This window comes from Stegodyphus dumicola, chromosome 11 (assembly GCF_044657685.1).
Source record: "Stegodyphus dumicola isolate Sdum_Otavi_A_Nest chromosome 11, ASM4465768v1".
Taxonomy (NCBI): Eukaryota; Metazoa; Arthropoda; class Arachnida; order Araneae; family Eresidae; genus Stegodyphus; species Stegodyphus dumicola.
The window spans coordinates 105,862,044-105,874,366 of record NC_140778.1 but is presented as its reverse complement, the minus strand read 5'-3'; the positions used below and the strand labels follow the sequence as shown (position 1 = coordinate 105,874,366).

The window sequence follows — 12,323 nt, the reverse complement described above, 5'->3', positions numbered from 1 at the left end:
CACAATAATTCTGTGTAAGTCTTCATATTTATTTATTAACTTTCAGAAAGTAAATTATTTTATTTGTGATCATCAGTTTAAAAATATTCAGAGAACATGCTTTACAATCCATAACTACTAAATGAACAGAATAGTTTTACTGGAGAATGTCAGGGAATCAATGGAGAAAGTGCCTGAAAATTTCCCATCATGTTATATTTTTAGTCCCCCCCCTTTTTTTAATTTTCTTGTGTAATTTCTTAAATTGCTCCATACTATTGATAGCTACTCACATATATTTCAAAGCTATGATTATACCTCTGTGCCTAATTTGAGAACCACAACATTAGATTGAATACACTTTTGTCCTAGTTTGAGAACCACACCATTAGATTGAATGCACATTTTTGAACTTATCACTCTGCCTTGTCTCACTCTGTAACTGTTGCTAAACTCAAAGACTAATTATCACATAATTTCTGATCTTAATTCTCATAAACATAAAAATACCAGTTAAAAGGAATTAATTTCATAACACTGGATTAGAAACTCAGTAAGAGAAATAAGCGTAAATCAAAAGTAATTGGTATTAATTTATATGTATATTTTCTTATGTACAATGAAAAATTTAGGTAAAGGCTAAGTAAATTCTTAATTTATCATATAGCTAGGTGGAAAGGATTAATGTGCAGAACTGAGAAAAGATTAGCTTGTATACCCACTAACTGAATTAAATATAAAATTGTAATTGTGTATTTTCCTATAATCATTACTTAATTAAAGTATCTAATTTTATAGTGTTTGAGTTTTCCTGATATTAAAGTAATTTGATGTGATGATTAAATTAGGTTATAAACTTGCCAAATTGGGGTGATTATTAAAAAAAAAACGCAGAGAAATAAAATTTGAAAAAATCTATGAAAAATAATAATATATTGCCTGATTATTATTGTAAGTTATTAAGAAGCTCAAAATTATATGATATGCCATTTTAAATGGAAAAAGTTAAAAACATCTATAAAAACCTGAATTAGGAAGTATTCAATTTGAAGTAAAACAGAAATGATCAACTTTCTAGGATAGAGCATACATAAATTACTATTTTATACATTTATGTAAATATTTATTTACATTTTTAATTAATATAAGTTTACCAAAATGTTGCAATATATTAAGAAACTACTGTATAAATATATTAACTGTTTTTTAATGTGTAAAAAATTCCGAAAGAAACGAAATCAAGAGAAAGAAAGAGCTTTAAAATTCTCTATTATATTAGAAAAATCTTTTGGAATTATATTAAACTTTTATTATTGGATTTATCTATTTAAAATGCTGTCTTAAATATGTATATATTTACTTTTGTTATTTTCTGTGTAACTTTCTATATTTTAGAACTTCGTTGTTCTTCAGTATTTCCATATTCATAGAATCAAGTTTCCTGTTTTAGATTTTAATTTGTTTAATCTTCATAGCATTAACTTTATTATCTGCATACCTGACAATGAATTTCCATAGATTTTATGCCAAAACATAATTTCTGATCTTAATTGTATTCATGGAGTTATAGTTCATTGTATTTATGATGGCAGTTGCCTTCGATTTGCAATTTCTATTCTTTTTTAATATTAAATTATGCAATAACTTTCCAAAGCAGATAAAATATATAAATATTGAAATGCTTTATAAAATGTTACTTCTGATAAGTATAGTATCTAGAAGAATTAGTTTGGGATTACTGATTTTATCTCTTACTATTTTTTTTAATATGTTTAAAGCATTTTTCAAAAAAGTGATCTGTAATTTCATTCAGTTTTTAAGCTAATTAATTTCTTTAATAAAGTCTTATTTCTTTACTTTTCCTAGCATTTTGAATATAAGGGCAAAATAAATAGCAAAATAATATAGAAATACTGGATATATTATTTGTACACATAGTAATCTGGGATTTTAGTTTTGTTTGTTGAAATTTTAACCCTCTATATTTTAGAGTAAATTTTTAATCTGAATTTAAAACTGACTGTGTAGGGTAATCCATCTCAGTTTATTATTTAAATATTTGCAGACATTTGCCGTATATCTTTAATGTAGAGGAGAAGATTTGTCATTTGTCTGCAAAAGCTTAATATGAAAGCTTAAGGCTTTAAATGAAGGGATTAGTGTTAGGTAGTTTTTTGCTGGGAAAATGACTTTGAAATACCTGTATGTGTTACCAGACAATTCACAAAACATTTTATGTCATTATTTATCAATGACATATAGTTTTTTCAAACTATCAGTAATGGTTTTTCTACATTTTTTTCATATGTATCTTAATTATAGCAGGACATGAAACATGTGAATTACACATTCCAGTTTTGCTTGTATGTATGTTCTGGTGGGATGTTATATCCCTGTGAATATGTTATATGCTTGCAATTTTTTCAAAGTATGTCCCATTTAGTTACATTTTCTCAAGTCTCATACTAATTCAACAGAAATCATTTTATTCAACATGTGTGTGCCATGTTTTATGTATAGCATTAAAATGTACATATGTACACTGATTATATTTATGAAATAAATTATGCTTGATACTTGACTGCATCCTTCTTTCCAAAAAGAAAATGTGTGATGTATTTGGAAATGTGGTTTTATATACAACTTTGATTTATAGCTTTAATTAAAGGTGATTTACAGGTGTGATTTTTCAAAATAGCACTTATGTATATGTGGGCCTTATGTATATATGCACAAGTCATCTATGAGAAAAGTGTTATTCAATACAGAATCTGAATACTGAAATACTTTTTAGTGTTGGAAATGTTTCATTACTGAGAAATAAAATGCAGTAATATCCTAAAGTTATGCAATAAGTGGGATAAAAAGTATCTTATTTAAGTTCAAGGTTTAATTTTGAATATACACTGAAGTGACAAAAGTCGTGGGATAGCAATATGCAAATATACAGATGGCAGTAGTATCGCGTTGAAAATGTATAAATGCGAAGTGCTTTGACAGGGCTTTCATTTGTGTTCAAGTTATTCATGTGAAGAGACTTTGACATGATTATGGCCGCACGACGAGAATTAACAGACTTTGAACGTGGAATGGTAGTTGGAGCTAGACACATGGGTCATTCCATTTCGGCTATCGTTAGGGAATTCAACATTCCGAGATCCACAGTGTCAAGAGTGTGCCGAAAGTATCTAATTTCAGGCATAATATTCCACCATGGACAGCGCAGTGGCCGACCACCTGCACTTAACGACCGAGACCAGCGACGTCTGCGTAGAGTTGTAAATGTTCACAGACAAGCAACACTTCGTCAAATAACTGCAGTAATCAATGTGGAATGTACGAGGGACGTGTCCGATAGGACAGTGCAGCGAAATTTGTGTTCCTTGGACTATGCCAGCAGAAGACCGACTCAAGTGCCTTTACTGACAGCACGACATTGCCTGTAGCGACTCTCGTGGGCTCGTGAGCATATTGGTTGGTCCCTAAACGAATGGAAAACCGTGGCTTGGTCAGATGAGCTGATGGTAGGGTTCGAGTGTGGTGCAGACCCCACGAAGCTATGGACGAAAGTTATCAACAAGGTACTGTTCAAGCTGGTGGTGGTTCCATAATGGTCTGGGCTGTTTTTACATGGCATGGACTAGGTCCTCTGGTGCAACTGAACCGATCATTGACTGGAAATGGATACCTTCAGCTACTTGGAGATCACTTACAACCATTCATGGACTTCACGTACTCAAAGAACGATGGGATTTTTATGGATGACAATGCGTTATGTCACCGGGCCACAATTGTTCACGATTGGTTAGAAGAACATTCTGGATAATTTCAACGAATGATCTGGCCACCTAGATCACCCGACATGAATCCCATCGAACATTTATGGGACATCATCGAGAGGTCAGTTCATGCCCAAAACCCTGCACCGTCAACACTTTCACAATTATGGACGTCTGTAGAGGCAGTATGGCTCAATGTTCCTGCAGGGGACTTCGAACGACTTGTTGAGTCCATGCCACGTCGAGTTGCTGCACTTCGCTGGGCAAAAGGAGGACCGACAAAACATTAGGAGGTATCCCATGACTTTTGTCTCTTCAGTGTAAATACATATGGATTTTAGATAAAGAGGACTAAGGGCTTTAAAAATGAAAAATCAGATCTTTTGAGAAAAGTATGTAGTGCAGAATGTAGCTTTCATATATATCAATGCTAATTAGTTTTAAAATAAATGTGCTGCATAAAACAAAGTTGTTTTAATGCTAATGGACTCAGAAAATTTAACAAATGCTTATCTGTCTGAGGACACAGTTTATGTTTATAAAATAGAGGTGAAAATAAAAAAAGAATATTAAACTTTATTCTTCACTTTCTCTGTTTCAAAGAATAAAACAATAACCACACTGTGTATATAAACATTTGGACAACTGCATTATCTGTGAATGCAAGTTTAACATAAAAACAGTTTTTGAAGAGGTCTGGGGAGTTTCCGAGCACTTAAGATAAAATAATATGCCTCAAGGTATAATACTTCTTTTAAGCTAGTTGTAATATATAGGCAGAGTAATGTTTTGTTTATCCGCACTTTCTAAATTAATGATAATTTTACATGCAAATTTATTAAAAGTATGTTAAATAAAATAAGGAACTGCTTAACTTGGATAAATGGGATATTACTATATATATATATATATATAGGAGATAATATAATCAATGTTTCTTTAGTAAATAAATTATATAAATATATAATATATATATATGCAAGGAAACCTCATTTTAATGTGATTCAGCAGTTAAACTAGTAACAAAAATTGTACTAAACAAATGCTATGAACAATATGAATAATTGTAATTCATCTGTCTATAAAGTGACAAAGGATAAAATCTTGAAATAGTTTAAAAGGTAAAGATTGATAGATAATAAATTATAAAAATCTTGCTTAAATTTCAATGTAATATCCTAATATTTGATTATGCTACATTTTTACAAAATTATGAAACAAAGGGGTTTAAGTATTCCTGAACTTAATATGTCTTCTCTTACAATGTGTCATAGCTAGTGATTACGTATCTATGGAATGTGAAATTTTGTTTCATATTGGAATAAACATCATACAAGATTTCCTTAATTAGCTCATATGTATTTGAAAATTCAGTCTAGTTCTTTTAGAGTTAGCTTGTTAGTATACTTCTAGTATACTTTAGAACTAGATCGCTGAATCTAAATGATAATATATGTTTTTTTATTTTTTTACGAGGGGAAGGAAAGAAAGAAATCCCATGTTTCTTTAAAGATTGATTCCTGTTTTTATTAAAAATCTTTTAATAAAATTTCATTGTTTATTAACCCATTGAGGTCAGGGATGTGACAGAAATCCTGCAAAAGACAGGGTTTTCATACCTTATGCTTTCCCACTTTCAAAAAGTCCATTGCTGTTTGCAACAGTGGCTGTTTTAAGTAGTTTGTTTCATCCGGAAAGATGTTCATTTCCTTTACAAAAGGAAAGTTTCACTTAATTCCAAATCAGACTATTCACTGATACACAGAAGAGAATATGTATTTCGATTATAGAAAATTTCATTCTGTTGCTTCATATTAAAGCACAAACCTTTCTTTAAAAAAAAAAAAAAAAAAAAAAACTTTATAAAATGGTAACAAAATTAATTATATATATTTTAAAGTTATGTTATGAATTCCCTCATATTTGTTGTTTTCTAAATATTTATTTATTTATTTATTTATTTATTTATCAAGTCTCAATCTCATTTTTTTAGCGGATCTGAATTTTTTTTCATAGATTTCATGAATTTATTTTCTTAACTTTACAAACATTTGTGGCTTCATAAACAAAGAAACATCATGCAAATGTTGCAGTAAACAGAAACATTATTTGTCATATTTCCTTGTAATGTTTAATTTGTTTTACTGTATATTTTATTGAAATTATCCAAATTCTTTAAAAAAAATTTCTGTGGAAGGTATGGTTAAAAAAATTTAAAAATTAATGCTGCATAAATTATTAAAAACTTAAAACTGTATGGAAATGTTAAAATTTTAAGTCTAAATAAATGTTAAAAATTTGCATGAAAATGTAATGCCTAAGTGGGAAAACTGACAAGAATTTAAGATATACAGTGTTTAGTCTAAATATGACTTGTATTATGCATTGTTTGCATATTTTGTATTGCAAATTTTTTGTAGTAGAAAGCTTTTAAATCAGAAGGGGGAAATTGTGCTGTAGATATAATTTTCAAAAGAATGGGAAGAAGTTATAAGATAGTTAGTTACTATTTTCAATACCTGGTATTATAATAAATCTGTGTTTTATGATGTTGCATAATTTAACATTTGACAAACTCTTGTAAAAGCTTTCACATTGCTTCTTCAATCAGTCCTCTTCAGCATTTTGGCTTATTGCTATAAAATTAAGCAAAATAACTCCAAAAAAATCTCTCAGAAATATGGAATATTTCAAAGAAATGCAAGGCTGTATTTACAATTTATAAATGAGGTTATCTTCGAATTCTTAAGCTGCAGGAATGAAAAGGAAATGATAGAGAAAACCATATCTTTTATACAAAGGCCTTTGAAAGTGGCAAGTGGGTAAGACTCCAGGGGTATCAAACTTGACAGTTCACCCCCACATTTTCAGCTTGGAAAATGGGGGAAAAAGACATAACCATTGAAGTAGACACTCAGTTCAGTATTTGACAGCTTATTGATAAAATGCATGAATTTCCTAAAGCTAAATTCTCATTTGAAATCTGCAGCGTTTTAACATTTTATTGAAAAATATTGATTTATTATCATGAATGTTAATGCAAAATTATTAGCGTTTCTTCATTACAAGAACTATTGCTTTTTTTAAACATATTTTAACAGTATTGCAAAATAAAACAGATTTTTCTCTGCAGTTGTCAGCAAAAATTAGCATAATTTTTTAATATCGTTTTTAACTGATTAGTCACTCATGTAAAGGAGAAAGCAGTATCATTTTACTAAGTCATATCAACTATTATCATGCATATAAAATTAGTATAGTTGGAGTTTTCTTGTATCTCATGAATACTTGAATATAAAAGAGGGGGTAATGATGAAAATATTTGATTATCAAAATTTATAGGTAATTTAATTTCATTCGAGTTATATATTTATTATAGCATATAATTTGAAGGGTACATAAATTAGTTGAAAGATTTAATATAATTATATTCATATAAGCTCCTTTTTGAATATTTCATAAAATTTATCTCTCAGAAAAGTAAAATTTTAAAAACTATTGCTACTTACTAAATGAGATACGTTTGCAAACACACAAATATTTTTTTTTTTTTTTAATTAATGTGTGATGAGCATTTTTCAAACTTGCATTTTTATTTTTTCAAAATTAGAAAAGTAAGCATTCTAAGAATAAGAATTACTATTCATTAATTTTACATTGCAACCTTGTGTTTAAAAAAAGTATTATGAAAATGCATGACTGCTTTGGAGGACAACACACACTGAGGGAGGAAGAAAGTTACATTGTTATCTAGTGTTATAGATATCCTTTTAAATCAAATCAAAAATTCTTACCTATGCTTTTAATTCAATATTATATCTACCCTTTTTAATAAAATAAAATTTAAACTAATAGTTTTTCCTGTGAAATGTGTTTAAATCTGAATTGAAAATGTGTAAAAAGGGTATCAATAAAGAAAGGATTTTCAAGTTATATAATTACAAAAGTTCAGAGAATGTTAATACAGACTTAAGCATTCACAAGACCTACTAAATGGAAATGCATTCAAGCATGACTTCATTAAATACTATTTCAAGGAGCCGAGGTTTCAGGAACTGTCCCAGTAAAGAAGAATATCCATTAGTGAAAACTGTCAACTTTAAAGAAAATATATGATTAGTGAATTTCTTAGTAATGTCTTAGTCATTATGGCATCTGTTGATATCATGTAATGATAATGCAGGACTACACAATAATGCAAGAATCCGTCCTATATTACTCTGAATCTTAAACAGGACTGTATTTTATTTAAAGTTAAGATTAAACTGAAGGATTAAGACTTTTCTGTCTCAAAACGAGTCTTCTTTAAGTTTCAGTGCTATTTATTAAGGACATTATTTAAGAGGGGAAAAGTCAAATGAGATATTATTAATTATTAGTCATAAAATATGGGAAAAGAAAAAGTTATACATGTCACAGAATTCATCATCTCTATCAGTTTTAATTGCCATTGTAGTTCTATTATTGTTGGATAACAAAACAAGAAAAATGATTAAAAATTTACTAATTTATAAAAATTTTGAGTTACATTCTATTCCAAATTACTGTATTAATTGAAAATGTTTTCAAAGAAGTTCTGTTTTTAATGCTTTTTTGTAATGAAGCACTTTCAAGATTACATTCAACATTGGAATTCTGAGAAGGTACTGTGAAATTTTCTTTTAGGTTTGCTGCATGTAACTGTATTGCATTTAAATATTTTATGAAGAAACTGTGATGTTAAATTGTATATGCAGTTTGGTACAATAGTTTCATGAAATCTAATTGTTCCTTACATCTCTTAACTTCAGAATGTGAAATCTCTTTGTGTGTTACTGAAAAACTTACTAACTACGTGGCTAAAGGAAAATATCAGGTTTATGTTTAATGCCTTAACTAATAGCATGAATTGCTGGAATACTGATTTCATCAAAATTAATTTTTATTGTCTGAGTTTGTACAATGCATTAATTTATTACCTATTTATGGTTAACATTAATTTATATTTATTGTTGCACATTATAAAAAAATTATTGGTGCATATGTTTGCTCTTAGCTGTAATTGTATTGAATAATTAATTTACGTGCTACAGAATTTAAAAATTTCAGTGCATCCTGCTTTTATTATTTTCATTATTATTATTAATGCTGCCAAGTCTCTGCATCAGATTTGAAGTTATCAGATAAGATTTTGTCATTTATTGAACTATCTCTTTTTCCCAGTTACCTGCCCATTCATACATTTGAAACCAATAAAAAAATATCCATGACAAAATTTTTTGAATTAGCAAAAGTAGCTACAGCTTGTTGCATAATGTGTATTACAATTATTTTGTACATATGAATGTATAATAATTTTAAAAAAATAATGTTTTAATATTTGAACCGTTTTAAAAACTGGTATTTTTGCTATTTGAAAAACACAAATGCATCAAAGAACCAAAATAAGTTTTAAGTGTAATGTAAAACATATATTTATTTATAATGCATAATTTAAGTTATAAGAGCTGAGATCCTGAAATATATAGAAACAAATTTTTTAAAAAATCAAATGTTTCACTTCTTTTTAAATATGAAATATACTAATTATTACCACCTAATCAAACTCTGTATAATAGAATTAAAATTATAAAAGAGATAGAAACATTTATTATAATCTTTACAGAAACATAGAATTTTATTATATTAGATTTATTTTTAACACAGATGTTAATGTGCAGATAAAAAATTTAAAGAAAAATTTTGGCTGAAGTATATGGTATATATAAAGCTCATTCAAAAAGTAAGTACAGTTTAGGTATTAAAAATATTACCAATATGTACTCATTTGTGTTTTATTACAGAAAAATTTACACATCTTAAACTACTTTTTGAGATATTCACCATTCGAATTAAGGCGTGTGTCATATCTTGGACTAACTACAGCATACCAACTTTATAAAATTCCTGTGACTTGAACTAGTTATGGATGTTGACCTTGATCTCATCATCACTTGCGAGATGAGAAAGCAAATGGAAATCGGGTAGAACTAAGTTCAGACTATAAGGAGGGCAACAGAATTGTTCCCAGTGAAATGAATCAAGCAGCACCGTCATTACACATGTGGTATGTGGTTGCATATTGTCATGCAACCACATACCTTGCCATGCAGTCAGTAGTCCATGCCTTTCATTTTGTATCGTGTGCTGTAACTTCTTCAGTGTCTCACAGTACACTGTAGCATTCATTGTTATTCCTTGTTCCATCCAGTTCACTAACAAAATTCCTTGACAGTCCTAAAACATGGTGATATGATTTTTCTTGAAGAAAGAGGTGGCTTAGCTTTTTGGGGTTTCAGGAAACCAATATGATATCATGCCACGTTCCAGCAAGTCCACTAACAGAATTCCTTGACAACCCAAAACCATGGTGCACAAGACTTTTCGTGAAGAAAGAAATGGCTTTGTTTTCTTGGGTTTCAAAGAAACGGTAACAGTATGCTACCACTCCAGTGGCTGTCATTGTCTCATAACAAATCCATGTGTCATTGCCTGTGATAATACTTTTAAGAAAATTGCTTCCTTCTGTTGTATAAAGCTTCAAAAACTCCAAGACTACTCTAATGTATTTCCATTTTTGAATGTACATTAGTGTTTTTGGTACTTATCTCGTACACATTTTTTGTAGTGCAAATATTCAATCACAATTTCATGTAGTAAAGATCATGAAATGTTTTGAAAATGCATTTGCAAATCAGAAATTATGTATTGCCTATTGGAATGAACTTTTGTGTTGAAGCAGTGCACCAGTTCTTCCATTATTAGTGATGGGCATCCACAATGGTCCTCATCACTTCCTTCGTTAAACATTCTAACACACTTTGATGAGATTATTGTATATATATATATATATGGAGAGAACATGATGGTAATGGTTCTTATTAAACAGCTGGCAAGCTGATCAATTGTTTTAAACATAGATTGCCGACAAACAATGACTCCGGGCATTAATGTAAACAAACAAAAGTTAGGCTAATTTATGCTCATGCTGAATGATGTAACTATGCATGCATGACTGTTGAGCTGTGAAATGCAGAGGAGATATGTGCAAATGGTACTTACTTTTTGGATCAGCTTAGTAGTATCAGAAATTTCTTTTATTAATTGTAATAGTATAATATCATAAAAAAAGTAAGAAAACAAAATATCTTAAATTATAAGCTAAGAGACCTACACCAAGTGACAAAAAATCTCATTACTGGATAAAGCTGATCATGGTGCTCAGAGGGTTGAAAAGGATTAATTAATTTAGAAATTGTAATAGTAGCATAAACATTTCTAAATTAATTAATCCTTTTCAACCCTCTGAGCACCATGATCAGCTTTATCCAGTAATGAGATTTTTTGTCACTTGGTGTATGTCTCTTAGCTTATAATTTAAGGTATTCTTTTTAATTTTTTTTTATGTAAATGGCATCTTTATAAATGTAGGTGTATGAAAATAGAGACTAAAATAAGTAAATAAAGCCTGTTTAGCTAATAAAGCCTGTTTTAACAACCTGCTACAGGTCTTCATGATGAATCCAAAAACCTGTGTGTCTCAGAATGTGAAAGCAGATATTTTATATATCTATAAAACTGATATAAATACATAGAAGCTGCAGGTTTGATTCCAAATATACTGCCAATAAACTTGTCATCAAAAATATCAAAATTTTGTAAAGAATGTTATTCATAATATTTGTTGCCTGTTTTGCCAGCATGTAATTTTTTTCACAAATTTGGAACAGTTTACCTCGAGTGAATATATAAATATTATATATTAATTTATGTATAAATTCAGTTTTAAAATAATCAAAAAGTAGTAATAATACTTTAAAAAACTCTTAAATAAGTCTTTATTGTAAATTCAAACCATTGATGCATACCATATATTCATTTGACTCAAATACATGTTGCTTAGCTCAAAAATAAGGTGCATTGCTTTCATCATCCTGTTTTAATGAGCCATCATCAGAGCTCTTTCCTTTGCCATCATTAGTATTTTATAAAACTAAGATGCATGTTATAGACATAACATTCAGTTTTATTATTAGGAAATGCAAACTGTATAACATTTTTTTAACTCTCTAAATGCTTGCTTCGAGTAGTTTTTACTGAACTAAAAGTGAATTAAATATCTGCATATTTATATATAAATAAATTTTCATATATATAATGTATATTGATCACCTGTATTTGTCTTTTTAGGTTCCTTTTTTGATGATAGCTAGTTCCTTTGTTTTCATCTTTATATTCAAGGAAGGATGAACTTGTCAACAAAGCCTGAAATTTGTGGAATTACGGCCAAAAAAAAAAATTAAATCAACCTTTCTTTTTAAAGATGTCTGTCTTCTCTGTACGTGAAATGTCACATTTGAAAACAAGCATTTAAAAGAACTTTTTGATGTGTTACTACTTCCCTCTTCAAAATAAATAGGAAGATTAAAAGGAAAACTGAAAGAGATGTTATGTATATTAACACTTTGAGTGCCAAGCAGTGCAGGATTTACATATAAACTACACAAGCTATAGCTTAAAGTCCCCGCTTTCTTGGGGGCCCCCAAA

The 12,323-nt window shown here is 29.1% G+C and overlaps 1 protein-coding gene across 2 annotated transcripts in view; it reads left to right on the top strand.

The window, feature by feature from the left end:
- Positions 1-12,080, top strand: part of LOC118181435 (uncharacterized) — a 111,716-nt gene extending 99,636 nt beyond the window's left edge. For both annotated transcript variants that reach the window (XM_035350583.2, XM_035350584.2), the window contains one exon: positions 11,967-12,080. In XM_035350583.2, the coding sequence (XP_035206474.1) occupies positions 11,967-11,989 (23 nt within the window). In that variant the 3' untranslated portion in view covers positions 11,990-12,080. The remainder of the gene's footprint in view (positions 1-11,966) is intronic.
- The last annotated feature ends 243 nt before the right edge of the window (positions 12,081-12,323 follow it).